Here is a 16335-nt window from a genome sequence, read left to right on the forward strand (position 1 = left end):
CGTATACTATTATGATATATAAATATACTATATATATAATAATATACTATGATATATAAGCCATTTATAAAATAAAAATAGCAAAAAATCAGTCATTTTTATAAACGTATTCCTGTTCTGCTATTCAGTCCATTATGTTATGAGTTAGTTGTATGTTTTCTAGTGACATTACCCGGTATCTCAGATAAGCCGGCTAAACAATTGAGCTTAACTTAGCACTAAATTGCATAGTCGCGAGGTTTTAGGCTAGGTTTACAGAACAGTTTTTCTACGTTTCACACATATTGTGCTGTACATACATGAACACTGTTTTCCTGCTGTCCACAGACCAGTTCCGTGTGATGAGGTTTCTACCCGCAGCCTCGCTCTGTGCTGTGACCTGCTGGCCTCCGTGTGTCACGTGTCCCTGCAGGTCTGTGATGATGCTCTGGGCTGCCACCTACAGGTCATCATTGGAACTCTAACTGCTCAGGTGACCAGCCGACCCTCCATCTCAGAGCAGGTAGGTGATTGCATGCCAAAGCGTGGTGTTCGTTGAATGTATTTAGTATTTAGTACAAAGCATACAGTTCAAAACTTTTGGGCCGCCCATAATTTCTTAATATTTCATTAGGAAAATGGGAAAGACAATTTTTAAAATGGTAAAAGTTTTTAGGAATACCACTTCTTGTTTTTCAATTTGGTTTCAATTCAGTTTTATTTACACAAATCACAACAACGGTTGCCTTAAGGTGGTTTATATTGTAAGGTAGACCCTACAATAGTATATACAGAGAACAACCCAACAATTTTATGAACCCCTTTGAGTAAGCACTTTGGCAACAGTGGGAAGGAAAAACTCCTCTTTAACAGGAAGAAATCTCCGGCAGAAGCAGGTTCGGGGAGGAGCTTCATCTGCCGAGAGCAGTTGGGGTTAGGGGAGGAAGACAATCTGGGTCTTTTTGTGCACAGACAGAAGGATGGACTGTTTGCTGATAACAAACTCTTCTTTATTTCATATCTTTGTCTTAGAATAACTGTGGCTCCTTTTCAGTGTGCATGATTTTGATTTTGAATCCTCTTTTTGCCCTGAAGGTGCTGAGTCTGCTGCAGTTTCTTGTCATAGAAAATCAGCAGACGTTAAAGGAAGCCATCAGAGGGTTGGAGCCTTTCCCTAATATCCCTGAATTCAGAGAGCTGCGGGCTGTACAGCACAAACTCAAATATAACGCTGGCACCTTCAGTCTGAGACAGGTAAAAGCAGCAAATACATGTGTAAATATAATGTCCTCGCTTTAAAAGTCTATTTAGATCTTCTCTCATCATATTGATACGGAGAGTAATGAATTTTTAATTATCCCCCCTGCAGGAGATCGCCCACTTTCTGTCAGTGACGTCCTGTGACTCCTTACCTCTGACTAGACTGGAGGGGTTAAAGGAGCTCACCAGACAGCTGCATGACAACAAAGGACAGATCAGAGAGCTCCTTAAAGAGTGCCACGGTATGATGCTAAAGGAGGAAGAGTGGTTTCTGCGTGAGAACGATTGCATGTAAATGTTTTCCATCCGTGTCGTCCTTTTTAGCCGATGCGAGCGACAGTGTGCTGGTGAAGTTGGTCCTCAATCTGCTGCAGCTCTGTAAACTAGCAGCCGGCCACCCTGGAGGAGCTGACATTCAGGGTAAAACAAATCAAAGCTGTGTTGTCTTCCATGTCAACAGTTTGATAAGATTCCGTTTGGCAGTGCTCTCATAGCTCAGTCCTTGTGCTGCAGAGGCGGCAGGCAGCTGTTTAGGAGAACTGGGTCCAGTAGACTTGTCCAACATCGCCCTTCTCCATGGCAGAGACCCCCTGTATGAAAAAGCCGTCTCCCTCTTTGAATCCACCGAGTCTCAGTGTCTGTACATCGTCCTCAACTGCACGAACGACGCGCTCACTCAACAGCAGTACGCTGACTCCTCAGATTCTGTAGCTATCAGGTTTTAACTCATGATGATGGGAAAGCTGATGTGCTCTGTGCTGTGGTTGTCTGCCAGAATCGAGGTGAGACGGGCAGCAGCTCAGTGCCTGAAGAACATCCTCGCAACTCAGTCAGGAGTCGACTTCTGGGAGCAACACAAAAGGAAAAGAGACCCCATGCTGACTTACCTTAACCCATTCAGAACAGCCAAGAATAAGGTGGGTTTTAGATATTTGTACGTGTGTCTGCAAGTTACCTCACGGGAGCTCACAGCAAGCTCATGCATCTGATTACTGGCTGCCATCCATGGTCAGGCGGTTGCTGTGGCTGCCAAGGAGAGCACAGAGGCCAGAGGAAACCTGAAGAGCCAGGAGTTCTGGATTCCCCAGGCGGGCAGCCATAAGAGCTGGCTGAAGGCTCTGTGCACAGCGCTGCTGGACAGCGGAGGGGTCAAGTGTGAGGCTCTGCTTTTGTCCCGACCACTCTGCCTGGTGAGTTATCCTAAGAGCTGTGTAGAAGTCGAATGGCTACATTACTTAATTTGTGTTTAATTAGTTAACATTTGTAGTCATATACTGAATGTCAGTACAGCCTACTCCACCTTATTCCTTCTGTGTCGCTCCATTATTCTCTCCATGTTTAGGTGTGGGTGGACTGCTGTCAGAGGTTACTGCCTCTCATCATTCACTCCATTCTTCTGGATGACTCCGATGGGTCGTTTAGGGACTTGCTCTCCTCCCACATTCAGGACTTTTTCAGCTTTTGTTGCAGAAGCGCTCAGGCCTCGAGTCGCTCCGCCACTCCTCTCACGTCTGACTCTGGTCAGATCTGTATATATATATATATGAAAAAGGATAACAACAACTTCTATATATACATATAAACACTTAAAAACAGCCATTAAGAATGGGAAATGACCAATTTCAGTGATTACAAGTGATCAGACTTGCTTTGGTTTAAGTTATGATTTTATCTTGGCGTTACAAATTTCAAAATCACTTATTGTTTTTTATTTCTAGTGGTAACGTGTTCCACATCTGTGGGCCTTTAACTTTAATTTCATATAATATCATCTGATTGACTTACTCAGGATTCACACCAGTGTGTAAGTCTGCCTGCGAGTGCACCAACCTGATGTTAATATGGTGAATGAGCGTGTAGATTATATCTCTGAGAACAAAGGCCCAGGCTCCACCCAGACCGTCCTTCACCTCCCTGAGCAGCAGACTGACGAACAAATGGTACATGAGGAGGATGCGGTGCCGTTCGTAGCTGTTGGTCGTCTCCGCTGCTCTTTCGCACACGGCCAGCAGAATCCTCTGGATAGAAATCTACAGACAGATGTAACATTATTGCACATAGAACAGAAAACGGAACACTGTGACTATTATCAAAACAAAAAAAGTTTGACTGGGTGACGATACATGAGACATCATACCGGGGTTTTTGACAGAATGGCTACCAGTGACTTGTGGTTGGAACCGTGGCACTTGCTGAGGTAGTCCAGTGTAGCTTTGATGACATATGAGTTGAAGTATGGTGGATTTGGTACCGGGTCTAGCTCTCTGAGAGATATTAAACACTGATTTTGACGTCCATTTGTTACCATACTGAGTATTTAGATGAATGAACAGTAAAAGGAAATAAAAAAAACAACTAGTAGAGGACAAATATCCCAATACCCAATAAAGCGTTTCAGGTCTCCTCTGTCTTCTTCAGCTCCACTTGCTTCATACAGAGTCATGAGCAGTTCCACTACAATGTCAGCCAGGTTACTGTGGATCAGGCTGTCGATTTGCTGTGGACACATGTGAGAAGGTGAATTTTAGAGTATATAAAATCATTTGACTATGGCTTGTTCAGCCAAGCGTTTGACCTTAATAACATTTTCTCAGATCTTAGGACTGACAAGCAAAAGTCTTGAGTGCAGATGTACTGTCGATACAAGCTGGTGTTACCTGTTTACCCAGACAGCTGGCATCTTTGAGCAGGTCATACACCATGTTGGCCTTCTCTCTCTGCTGTGCAACCTGCGAGTCCTGGCCCGGCAGTGCAAAGTATGGCAAAATGTTGACCATGATCTTTGGGAAACAGTCTGCCAGTAAGTGCCTCCAGTCTTTGTCAAGAGACCTGCCGATAGACTTCACCTGCTCAAAGTCATCCAGGAAGACCAGGCGGGGGATCAGCACCGGGTAGGAAGAGCTTTAAGGGTATTGGAAAAGGATGCTCAGTCCTAATACACTTGATTTCAAAAAACACCAGTTTAATGTAACTATAGCAGAGGGAAATGTGACTCAGTGACGCAAAGATGAGCTTGTTTTCTCACTTATAGAACTCTTGGATTGTGTCATGATCCAGTAGACTGTAGGGGAAAGATCCAAGAGTGTAGCGGTCGTCAGACTGTCTCTGTGCGAGCCACTCGGCCACCAGGTAGTTCAGGTGAGAGCTGACGAATGTTTTTACGCTCCTGTAGCCCAGCGCTCTGGAGACACTGCACAACATCTGAGGTGAAAAAGAGGACAGGACAAATCATGTCACCCTGGACGATTACTAAACCACAGTAAATCAGTTTGCATGCTTGAAATATTCTCCTCCCTATATTCTGTGCCTTGAAAAAGGAACTCCCATAAATCCACATGCAATAGACACAGTCGCAAAAATCCCACCTCTTACTGGCAGTAAAACTGGCCCATAGTGACATACGGTGCAGTATTAATCTGCGTCAGAGTAGTTATCCAAAGCACGTGTTACCTCACTTTTACAATGCATCAAGACATTGTAAAACCAAAATTGCATTCAAGTAGCTTGTTACCTTTTTAATGAGCTGCTCTTCAATATCGTTTTCTTTATAAGACTGAAAGAGTGCAAACAGGGACTGTTTTTCACACACGGGGCTACAGCACAGTACGACTGACAAGCTCTTGAGCAGGGTGGCCTTGCGGTTGAACATCTCGTCCTCCCGGTCCTCAGAAGAGCAGCCTCTCTGTGTGCGATTGCACAAACAATACGTTAGTCGGTGTGTGTGTGTGTGTGTGTACAATCGCAAAGAGTTGCTGACATGTGGTAATGCTGCTCGGTCTTACCGGAAGCTTCATCCCCTCCTGAGCCTTCAGGTAAACATTCTCAAAGGCTTTCTGCTGGTGTTTTAGTGGCAGCATCTTCTTCTTATCTGGTTGCTCTGAGCTCATGTCCAGAAACAGCCTGGAGACACAATACCAGCGAGCACATATTTATCTGTCTGATCTTGGTGGTGGTGGTAAAAGACGGAGGAAGCGTACCTCTCCACTGAAACGGCTACCAGCATGCGGACTTGGTGGTGTGCGTCTGCGAGGTGAGATGGAAGGACAGCAGACACGGGATGGTCTTCCTCTCCGTCAGAGGTTCTGATGCTCAGGACGGCCCACTTACAGCATGGGTCGGCCTAACCAAGCCGAAATGACAGCAAACGCAAAAGAACAAGAAAAGTCAAAAGCAGTGACAACGAGAGCTGCTGCAGTAATGGGACACTTTTACAGGCAGTAAAAACAGCAACACTGTTGCTTAATCGTAGATTTTACCTCCAGGAGAGCAACCAGACATTGCACTAAAGCAGCTCGCACAGATGCCACGCATTTACCTGTATGGCTCAGGAAACTGAAACGCAGTACAATAGGAGCATTAGTAACAGTTCTGACTACAATAGAATTTCTAAGAGAATTTCAAATTTCAAAAGAAGGTAACAATTGAAATCGTGTATGTAAATGTAATCTTTTTTAAACGAGCAGCCGGTTCATCTATTAATGGTGTAAAAACATGCTTCTAACCAGAATCCGGACACCACTTTCAGCAAGGATCCCTGCACATGTCTCATCTCCTCTGGCATGTGATGGGTTTTCCCCAGGCTCTTTATGGAGGGTAACAAACTCATCAGTACAGCAGCACAGATCTCCTGGTCCTGACGATACAGAGAGCACAGGTCCCTGTGAAGACAGCAACAAATACATCTATTTATTACCACAGACACATTAATTCACGTTGTGCAGATTGAATGTGTCTAACAAATACGAGTAAGAGAAAGGTTCTCATACGCCAGAGGACGAAGCAGCGAGTCAAATTCCTCCGGGGAGAGCGAGTCCTCAGCAGGAAGCTTCTTCAGCAGGATGAGATACTGCAAGAAAACCAGATAAGATGAGTGTTTCTGGCTAAAGGGTTGCCACGGTGATCCTCCAAATTTGCTGCTGCCTACCATGTTGAGGTGCAGGGCTTTACTGAAGTCCATCTGCTCCACCAGCAGCAGCAGCTTGCGCCGCACTTCCTGGGGTTTGAAAAGCAGGCCGTGGACGGGCTGGACCGAGCCGCACTCGCACAGGAACTCCAACACTGCGAGGAGAGCCAGGTCCTGCTGTGCCAGATGATCTTCTGATAGAAGGCTTTTCGCACCTGCAAGGTAGCGAGCAATGTGTATGAAACGTGCTAATTTTTTATTTAGCTGTCTGTGTTTTTAAGAAAGGAACAAACCAGGAAAGGACCCGACATACCTGGGCCGCAGGAAGTGTCGGTGTTGTCTCCTTTGGGCCTGTGGTTCCCGTTGGTGCTGCTCTGGGGCTCTTCACCATCATCAAACAAGTCAACATCATGGCCTTGCTGAGTTCTGGTCATTTCCCACTCATCATCCATGGGGTCATCCTCATCCATGACAGCGACTCTCCTGGCAGCAGTGCTTATCTAAAGGGAAAAAGAAGAGAGCTTGATTTCACAAGTCTGCTTTTCACATTAAGGTTTTTTCTTTTGTGTCCTTTAAATCTGTGACATGCTCTTTCTGTCGCTTACCAACATTTTGCAGATTTCCGCCAGCTCGCTGAGGAGGCTGGCTGGCAGAATCATTATAAAGAAACCAGAGGAGGTGGGACAAATATTTTCCTGCAGAATGATCACAAAAGTAGTTAAAATCCACTGTCAATGCCTGACTTTGACTTTAAGAGTAATGATTGTTTTTCTAGAAGAAAAGCTTTGTCACCTTGTTTTTTCTGCTGGCAGACTGTGTGCAAAGCTTCATAACAGACCTCAGGGTGCCCATGGTCCCTTCCTCTGTCATTTTTACTTTCACCCCTGAAACAAACCCGCTGAAGTCCTGGGCGAGGGCCTATGAGCAAGAACAGCCCGAAACTTTAAAGCTGGGGCTCATATTTCATTTCAACTTTCAATATGACAAACAAGGGTTCTCAGCCAGGCTGGAATCAGATTTTATGACTTTAGATAACTGATTACCTTTGCTTTACCGTAGAGCTGCGATCGGCAGGCCTCCTCCTCAGTCAGAAACCCAGTGGAGACGTAAGCTGCCAAAACAGCGGTCAGCTGACTGAAACAACGCACCAGACACTCTGGAGGAGTGGACTGAGACTGTCGAGGGTCCAAAACAATAGATGTCATTGTTTACCATGAAAAACAACATTCATACGCGCACACACATCCGACTTCAACTCACTTCAGGAGAGAAGCAGTTGAGTAAATTGTCAGCCACGCAGAGCAGGGACTGCTCCAACTTGTTTCTGAGGCCGGGGACAGCAGCAAACCGGCTGTCGGCCGACGCCGTCCTCGCCGACTGGTCAAATCTGCGGACTTCTGACGGCGACGTGTTGAAGCTGAACTGCTGGTACAGTCTCTCGATCTGTTCCAGGTTGTCTTTGGCATCAGAGGGTATTTGCTCTTGAGAAAAGGCACTTTGAAGAGAAAAGAGTTGCAAAGAGGGTTAGTTTAATTCCCAAATCTCAAAGCAATACCTACAGAGAGGGCAGAGAGAGATGCAGTGCAGAAACTGGCTGTATATTACAGGTTATGGCTAGAAATTGTATATAGTAATAAAAGAGGTTGAAAAATAAAAGAATTCCCCTCACCTTTCTATGCCATGAGTACCCAGCAGAAACTTTAGGCCGACTCTGGCGTCCTTCAGAGTAAGAGAAACCAAGATGTTTGCTATAAGATTGTGAGGAAAGTCTCTGCAATTAAAAGAAAAGTTTAGGTTTTATCTTAAATACAAATGCAATAATACAAGATAAACTTTATTCTAGGAAAAAATCCAGAAACAAGGAAAAATATGAAGTAAGGTTCAATTTTCTGAGTTTTGGAGTTTGTGCAAACAGAAAAAAGAATCCTATAAACAACACTTTTTTAACTGGAACATCTTATCTTTTGAATATAAAAGCACCTTCTACAAATATTAACCTGCCAACCTGCAAATGATGGGGTGAGGTCTGGAGCTGTCCTCCAACTCATCACTCTGGTCGCTCATCAGCATCCAAGCTATGAAGCTCTCCTTCAGATTAGGTGATGTGGCTCCTTCTGTGGCCCCCGCAAAGTCCCAGCCTGATGCTGAGATGAGACTTTTTGGGACCGGACACTTTAGCAGGGCCTGGGCAAGACAGAGTGCAGCACTCCTGCGTACGAGGAATCGAATCACATTAGTACCTTTTGTGTAATTAAAGAAAACTACTGTTGCAATGAAAAAAGAGAGAAACTCACTTGGACGGTTTGCATACAGATCCAGATAAAAGCTTCCAAAAGTCTCTGTCCACATTAATCAGTCCTCCCTGGATGATGGAGGCCAGCAGGTCCAGGCTGAGGGACTCTGTCGGGGACGAGCTGACCCCACGCACTGCCAGGCCCCATACCTTAACCCAGAGCCTTCCCAGCTCCGTCCTGTAGACCTGGGCTCTCTCTGGGTAGCGAGCCTGGCACCGGGCCACCTCCCTCAGACAGCGCAGCACATACACACCCCTCTCTCCCCTCCGCTGCTCTGCCAGGAGCTGGTGCAACACTAACAGCAGTGAGACCAGCTCCCGTCCAGGCACCATGTATGGGTACTTAGAGGTGAGCGCTGTGGTGATTTGCAGCCTGAGAGAGGAAATAAAAGACGGGAATGTCTTTATGTGACGCTGATAGCACAGCAGTCCTCCGTGTCTCAAGGCAGAGTTGATGCCCCATAAAATAAAAAGCAATAACACTGATTTAAAAGTCACTCTACCCAGTAATCATCTTTATTTAAATTGAAAATGTGTTTATATTATTTGTGCTGTGATTATCATACCACGGTATGACATCAAAGTCACTGTGCTGAGGCTGCAGATGCTCACGGAGGACCTCCCAGCCCATTTCGATACGCCGGCGCTTGCTGGCAGCTCCGTGGGTGGGACTGCCCATCTGTGTGGCTCTGATGGAGGCCTGGGTGACATCCACGATGTGGGTGTCACTGTCATCATTAAAGAGCTACAGCAAAGAAACGTAAGAGCGTTTAAAGGATTAAATGTGTCCAGACACCCTCCTCTAATGAGCTTCCTCACTGCACTTTTGAGCGAAGCTGAACCTTGATGCGCTCGGTGCATACATGACGTTCGAGCTTTCTTACCTGGTGACAGATGTCAGCCGTAAGCTCAATGAGATTGTCTTTGACGGCTATGTGTCTGGTCCCCGTGACGTACTTCCCTCTGCTGCCTATGTGACCAATCTCCCCGACCAACGCGTTGTAGAGGTTGTACAGCAGACTCCGCCACTTGGACCAGTCCTCAGCATGTGCACCTGCAGTATGAGTGAGAGCAGCCACCAGTTATTGGTTATTTATTTAAGGATATTCAAATATTTACGTTCATGACGTTTAAATAATTACTGCCAACAAATGAACGCAAACCTTGAGTTCAGCCACAGCTTTGCAAAAGTTTATATTTTTGATGTTTTCACCAGTGAAATTTGAAAGATTTGTGCACTGCGATCAAATTTTAATTAAACTTTTTTACTTACCTACTGGTTTCTATCTAACATTCACACACCAATGAATGCATCAGCCTGGAATGCATCGGGAACAACCCGCAATTCAGTATCTTGCCCAGAAAGAAGGTTGGAAGTGGGAGCAGACAGGGATCCAACAACCAACCTTCCAGTCCGCTCTACCTCCTTAACCCCCCAAATGCAAACTGAGCATCAGAATGAGGAAGAAAGCTGATTTAATTACTTTGAATGTACCATGGTTGTTGTTGCAAGACATGCTGGTCTGAGTGTTTCAGAAACTGCTGATCTGCTGGGATTTTCCTACATAACCATGTCTGCAGTTTACAGAAAATGATCCAAAAAAGAGGAAATGTCCAGCGAGCGTCAGTGGTCTAAGCGAAAATGCTTTTGTGATGTCAGAGATTAGAGGAGAAAGGTTATATTGCTGTAAGAGATAGGAAACTCAAATATGCCCTTCTTAAAACAAAGTAGTTGGATGGTCTTAATCAAGGTGAAGAAGAGCATCTCAAAATGTGCAAGACATCAAACCTTAAAGCAGATGGGCTACGGCAGCAGAAGACGAACCAGAAAGGAAGGTGTACCTAACAAAGTGTTTGGTGAGTGTAGATCCCGCGATAAAGCCTGGCCTCCGACCACTATTAACCACAAACGCTGGAAACCAACATTTAAAGTGAAGTTTTAAAAAGAAGAACCTGTATCCTGTGTCTTGGCTCCTTTGGGGTGGTGGACACAAATCTGTAGGTTGAAGAACTCCACAATCTCCTCTTTGAGAGCTGGACTGGGCCTCATGTCTGCCCAGACGTACAGTATGGAAGGCAGAAGCTCCTCTCCCAGTCGACACAGCCTCATCCTACAATTCATGGCTGCAGATCTCAAGAAGATGTTCAGAGCTGAGACGAGGTGCTCCAAAACAGCCAAGTGTTTCTCCTGCCTGATACGATTGATACAAAGAATGCATAGTGTTTAAATTTAGCGACTAATACCGGAACATTTATTCAACGTAAATCTAAAACAGTGTTAAAAGTCTTCACCTGACATTAAGCAGTGCTTTGGAGAAAAAGCTGAACAGCGTGTCATTGAATCCATCGGTCTGCATGCAGCAGCCCTGCACCACCGTGTGGATCACTCTGCTCACCAAAACGTGGTTGATGGGTCTGGACGAGGAGTTGAACAAACCACAGTACAAGTCCAAAAGATCTAAGGATCAAGAATAAACACAGATCCATCAGTTCTTACTCTTGTCTGCTTCCTGATGTTTAGAAAATAAAACTCCAAATAGCCCACTGACTTTGCCACTGCTGTGGAGTGATGTCACACCAGTACTTGCGGACAGAGAGGATGTCCTTTACAAGGAGGCTGCTGTAATCTTCTCCATAGGCTGAACAGCAGTACGAACTCTGCAGAACCTCCAGCACATGTTTCAGCAGCTCACTGCACTTCAGACGAGGCCCGCCTGGAGGAAGAAGAGGACACTCTTAACTGCAGTCCCCACAGTTCATTCAATATGTTTTCTACTGTGTCTGATGAATTAATGAAAGATACTTATAAATATAAAGATATACATTCACCCAAAACTGAAACATATTGCAACCTGCTCCTGCTCTTACGTTTGTTAGCGCAGCGAATGAAGTATTTGATCAGGCTGCATATTTCAGCCATCTTCTTCTGCCGCGTGGCCAGCGTGGTTGCTGTGACGTTGGATTTGCTTGATTGCATGCTTTCCGTCTCCTTTTGGACATAGCGCTGCAGAAACCTGATGCAATAAAATGCCAAGCAGAGTAAAGAGCATTCATTTATAGAAGCCACTTGTTCCAGTACATGTTAGCTAAAATCATTTATGAGTTACGAGCATGTTGCAGAATATGAAATAAGAACAAATACTTATTTAAGAACTTTTCAAAAGATGCAAAAAGGTAGAAAATAGTACCTTCTCTGGAAACACCTTATAGATATATACATTTGGTATTTATATGGTTGCAAATACTCTGAGGCAGGTTACCTGAAAACAGCATCCCATGTGAGTTGCTTGGAGGCTTTTGCTTTAGCTGATGAGTTACGATCCAGTTCCTGCACAATCTCTGGAGACCGGAGGAGCCGTCTGAAGCGCTCAGCTTCTTTCTGATAATAAAAACGAGATGAAATAAAAAGCATTTACACCGCACTGATTAAAACTATTTCAGGTTTAGTTAATTATGGATAATTCCCCACAAAATTCACTTCAAAGCTCTTTATACTGTAAGTTAAAGACCCAACGGTATTGGAGAAAACCCCAACAATCAAGCGACCCAATATGAGCAGGCACTTAGCGATAAGAAAAACCCCCATTTTAACAGGAAGAACCAGGATTTGTTCAATAAATACATATAATGTGTCACAACTGAGAACTTGAAGGGCTATACAGACTATCAACATACCAAGATGACTGGCAGATCTTATTTTGTTTTTGTTGCTACTTGTGCCAGGAAAGTAAATAAACCTTTATTTTAAAAAATAACTGATTTTAGAGTCTTTCAGCTATTCATCGCACTGCCTTTGTACACTTATAAAGTGCAAAATTGATGTCGTGCAAGCCACAGGCAAATTGCATCTTATTTGCAAGTGGGCAGGACAGATGCTGATGCTCAGCAGATGTATGCGCAGTGCAATCTGAGCTTCTGACTGAGTTCAATACTGTAGAGTAAGAAGGTAGTAACTAAAAGAAGTGAATTAAAGGATAACTGTGGTAGTTACTGGTGTTGGGCTGCTTTGCCATGATAACTGGACAACAGTGTTAGTTAGCATCCTCTGTTATTTTAAAATATGCTAAATAGGGAGTTGTTTAACCTATTTAAAGTGCATTGAATCGCCTATGAATTCATTTATTTGGACAACTGATAGGCAGTAGTTCGTCTTTTTCACCTTCCTCTCTGTAGCTTTGTCATTCTCGAGTGCTCTGCAGCAGGCCAGGAGATCATGAAGAGCCAGGCTCATTGTGCCTCACCGTATGTACACACTGGAGGGACAGGATGTTGACAAAAGTTATTCATCCGCTTTATACCTACACTATTATTACTTAGTAGACAGTGTAGATTTCTACTATTCGACCCACACTTTATTCACTGCTTCACTGCTCATGCAAACTACTTTAGCAACACGACACTGGCAGATTAAGCTTTTAACTTCATTCACAAACGTCCATTCAAACACCTGCACTGTTCACTGACCTCAGATGACTGCAGCGATTGCAGTTACGGAGTTGTCACACGCGCAGGTGCAAATGTTAGCTGAGGTAAGGCACACCGCTACTGTACCTGCCATAACAACTTTGCCATCTTGTAGAGCCACACGCACGCACGCACACGTAACCCACGCATAAAATATTCCCGCCCCAGCAGCAAGGCTCAGCCCCGCACATCACTTCCTTCTCATGCCAGGTATTGAGTGAGTCCATTCACTTTTCTATCAGCATGAAAATAAACCTAATGTTTTTAATAGGTATGGTGTTATTGAAGTGGTATACGATCTGCTGAAGTCACGTTCAACCTATAAATTCAAGTATATATATGTAAAAAACTATAGAATGTTATCCAGATTGATTTTTTCTATTTGGACTACAACTACCACAATTCTAATCAATAGCTTGGTCTTGGTACTTCCGGGTTATACGTGCTTGAGTTCCCCGCCTTTTGAGTATAGAAGCAGTATTGTGAAGACGTCGCCTTCACAATAATATCACTGACGTGGTTTCATTTCAGTCAGTTTTTGAGCTTCTCGGAGACTTTTCCTGAACATGGAGTTTCCTGTTCACATTTGAGGCCGCTTTCACCAACAATTAGTCGGTCATGTTGCTACCGTCTGACGTCGCTCGGCTTGTTTTGGGTAAGTCTGGTCGTCCATAGCAGACGAGTAGCTGTGGGGTTAGCCAGCAATGACAGTCGAGTGTAAATGGGTGGCTTTAGCCTCACAGCCTTAACGGTTGATTGGGCTGCAGTTGGAGGGTAACTGTTACTGCTGACTGAGGTGCTACTAATGTCCTTCCGCTAGGGTACCTCCAAGAAGAGGGACTGTCAGCTACAAGCCAAGCTTTCATTCACGAGAGCCCCAACCTGAAAGAGTATGCCGAGCACACCACAGGAGATGGGACTATTCCTGCTTGCGTTTTTGTAAGTGTGCCTTCCTCCCTCTTGTAAGCCGCCTCCGCAGCCTGTCATGATTACAGCTGACTGCATTTATGTTTAATCTTTCCTCACACAGTCCATCTTTGGGAAGAGCCTGACAACCATTTTAAATGAGTATGTAGCTGCTAAAACAAAAGGTAAGCCATTCAGAGGATCTCTTTAGTGTTTTATGACCGATTATTGTTCATATGTCATGGTTTGTTGCTGATGATTAGTCATATTTTCAACAGAGTCTTGTCATGAGGTTCCCGTCATGATGACTTCATTGTGGAAAAAGCTGGATTTCACACTCAACCAGATTAAGTAATGAGCTTCACTAATAATTGTGTGATAGCATAGGATGCATGGGGCTGATTTTGAAAAATGATTTCTTATTGTTTTCTATTGTTGATTGGTATGTTGTTGTGAGATGAAAGATAAACATCTGCTGCTGTGTTTCTGAATGCTAAAACTTGGTGAAGTGAATCAATATGTGAATATTTTTCTGCATCTTTCCTTAGGTCATTGCAGAATTCCCCTGCTATATCAGCATGTCAGAGAAGTAAGTTTGTCAGGTTGTTTGTTTTGATGTAATGGGCTAATACATGGTGATGTAGCTGAAAGCATCAGGTTTAATGCATTGATGCATTTATGTAGAAATATACCTATAACGTAGGAACAGAAACTGTTTGAAAAGGGACTTCCCTAATCATGAGCTTATTGTGATTATAGTTGCCTGTTCCTAAAACCCCAGGAATTGGCATGTTACCCAAATAACTTCTGAATAAAAACATTGTCTATACATCAAATTGGGAAATTGGCACCATGATTACTTACAGTTGTCAAACAGTGCCTCAGCATTCAGGTTTTATATGTAACCTATTTACTTATCAGCCTCTGTGTGTTGCAGCACGTTCACGTGTTGGATTGGCAAACATGGCTAGACAGCAGGTCCTTGCCGTGGCTTCTGCGGGTGCTGTTGTCTGTTCATCGGTTTCTGAGACAAGCACCATCATCAGCCCAGCGCACACCTCCCACAGCATGCTTGCCCACTCCACCCCAGTGTGCTACAGTGGTCCGAACAGCAGACCAGCTTCTGGCAGTGGCACAATCCAGCATATTCATGACAGCAGCCGATTAATGACTACACCCAGTCAGTAATATAACACACAACTGAGTACAAATGCTAAAGTAAAGTAATGCTAAGATCACAGCTTTTTTAAGGGGATAGCAGTGCTCTGAGCTCATTATTCATTTAATGCACACATACTAAGTCATAAAATGTAGTTTTTAATAATAAATATTCAAACTTATTCGTTACAGGGGATTCACCCATGCAGATCATTGTTTCAGAGCATCGGCTAAATCCAGGCCCAATGTCTCCTGGTCGAAGGAAATGGTATGAATAGTTGTTAATGCTTTACTATAGGTGTTATTACATAAACATCTGTCCAGAGTGCTAAAGACAGACTAATCTAAAGTGGATGGAAAAATTAGCTTTCGTTGTACATAAATTGTGCATGGACATTGCTGTTACAATGACTTTACAGTATCACTGAATAAACCTTTCGCATTACAGAAAATGTGACTAATGATTGCAGAAACAACAAACATGTATTTGGTGTGTTGCATAATCCAGAATGTTAGTGATTCAGTAGCTTTTCTTGCTAAGGGTTTGTCAAACTTCACAGGGTGTTTACTGTAAAATGACAGTTGTGATCTTGAGCATGAAAAAAATGCATCGGGTAGGGATTGTGAGCAAGTTTGATTCATTTCTGACCAATCTAGGAGTAGTGATCCTTCTGAACTGTGGATGGAGAGGACATCAGATGCCATGTCATAAGCTAATTGGTCCTTTGGCTGGTTGAGCTAAAAAAAAAAAATGCTGATTGTAGTTAATTTCACATGACATTAATCAGTCACAAGGCTGTTTCACTGCTTATTCTAAATGACTCAATATCAGTATGTTGTTCCTTAATCTGCACACACACCGGAAGCAATCCTCAGTGATATAGCCATAATCAGAAACCATAGAAAGTGATATTTGGCGACTTCAAGGGACTGCGACGAGAAGAACATGCTGGTGACGCAAAGTCAGCCTGGAATATTGTCTGTGCTGGGTCACCCCAACTTCATTGATTAATTTGATCTTCAGCATGTGATATTTCTGTTTGACTTTATTGTGCTGTTATTGTTATTCCCATGGTTTGTTTAAAATGTTTTTCTGTTGTCTTCAGGGACACCCCCAGGAAGAGAAGTGGTGCTCCGAGTGGCTCCAGTGCCCCTAGCAGATCTGCTACAGCTGCTGGCAGCAACAGTGCAGAACCCCAACCTGAAGAGGCTGTTGATGAAAACTTCCCTGTAAGTAAATGGCCTGTATTTGTATAGCGCTGTACTTAGTCCCTAAGGACCCCAAAGCGCTTTACACTACATTCAGTCATCCACCCATTCACACACACATTCACACACTGGCAATGGCAAGCTACGTTGTAGCCACAGCTGC

At 44.0% G+C, this 16335-nt stretch overlaps 2 protein-coding genes and 1 long non-coding RNA gene across 7 annotated transcripts in view; 2 read left to right on the forward strand and 1 right to left on the reverse strand.

Annotated features, from left to right (window-relative positions):
• Positions 1 to 13062, reverse strand: part of atm (ATM serine/threonine kinase) — a 37534-nt gene extending 24472 nt beyond the window's left edge. The window contains exons 1-29 of one of the 3 annotated variants that reach the window (XM_042219776.1): positions 12900 to 13062; positions 12595 to 12688; positions 11696 to 11814; positions 11304 to 11449; positions 10985 to 11149; positions 10728 to 10893; positions 10389 to 10627; positions 9320 to 9489; positions 9002 to 9180; positions 8437 to 8808; positions 8148 to 8351; positions 7812 to 7913; positions 7403 to 7637; positions 7186 to 7317; positions 6935 to 7060; positions 6748 to 6837; positions 6456 to 6642; positions 6164 to 6357; positions 6006 to 6085; positions 5742 to 5897; positions 5496 to 5571; positions 5217 to 5359; positions 5022 to 5139; positions 4751 to 4921; positions 4265 to 4440; positions 3897 to 4140; positions 3621 to 3736; positions 3377 to 3503; positions 3070 to 3269 (exon numbers count right to left, since the gene is read on the reverse strand). In XM_042219776.1, coding sequence (XP_042075710.1) covers positions 3070 to 3269; positions 3377 to 3503; positions 3621 to 3736; positions 3897 to 4140; positions 4265 to 4440; positions 4751 to 4921; positions 5022 to 5139; positions 5217 to 5359; positions 5496 to 5571; positions 5742 to 5897; positions 6006 to 6085; positions 6164 to 6357; positions 6456 to 6642; positions 6748 to 6837; positions 6935 to 7060; positions 7186 to 7317; positions 7403 to 7637; positions 7812 to 7913; positions 8148 to 8351; positions 8437 to 8808; positions 9002 to 9180; positions 9320 to 9489; positions 10389 to 10627; positions 10728 to 10893; positions 10985 to 11149; positions 11304 to 11449; positions 11696 to 11814; positions 12595 to 12666 — 4505 coding nt within the window. In that variant the 5' untranslated portion in view covers positions 12667 to 12688; positions 12900 to 13062. The other 2 variants (XM_005920095.3, XM_042219777.1) reach the window with 2 other exon arrangements.
• LOC121814333 lies at positions 311 to 1786 on the forward strand. The gene is made up of 5 exons (XR_006054283.1): positions 311 to 502; positions 1075 to 1233; positions 1349 to 1481; positions 1564 to 1659; positions 1753 to 1786. It is a non-coding gene; the product is annotated as an uncharacterized LOC121814333 (long non-coding RNA).
• A 274-nt stretch (positions 13063 to 13336) lies between the features above and the next one.
• The window catches only part of npat (nuclear protein, ataxia-telangiectasia locus), a 22534-nt gene continuing 19535 nt past the window's right edge, over positions 13337 to 16335 (forward strand). For all 3 annotated transcript variants that reach the window (XM_005920092.3, XM_005920094.3, XM_005920093.3), the window contains exons 1-8: positions 13337 to 13554; positions 13720 to 13838; positions 13930 to 13990; positions 14084 to 14156; positions 14354 to 14394; positions 14743 to 14985; positions 15156 to 15231; positions 16070 to 16193. In XM_005920092.3, the coding sequence (XP_005920154.1) occupies positions 13518 to 13554; positions 13720 to 13838; positions 13930 to 13990; positions 14084 to 14156; positions 14354 to 14394; positions 14743 to 14985; positions 15156 to 15231; positions 16070 to 16193 (774 nt within the window). In that variant the 5' untranslated portion in view covers positions 13337 to 13517. The remainder of the gene's footprint in view (positions 13555 to 13719; positions 13839 to 13929; positions 13991 to 14083; positions 14157 to 14353; positions 14395 to 14742; positions 14986 to 15155; positions 15232 to 16069; positions 16194 to 16335) is intronic.

The sequence above is a fragment of the Haplochromis burtoni genome, unplaced genomic scaffold (genome assembly GCF_018398535.1).
Source record: "Haplochromis burtoni strain Fernald_Lab_line unplaced genomic scaffold, NCSU_Asbu1 Contig_38, whole genome shotgun sequence".
NCBI lineage: Eukaryota > Metazoa > Chordata > Actinopteri > Cichliformes > Cichlidae > Haplochromis > Haplochromis burtoni.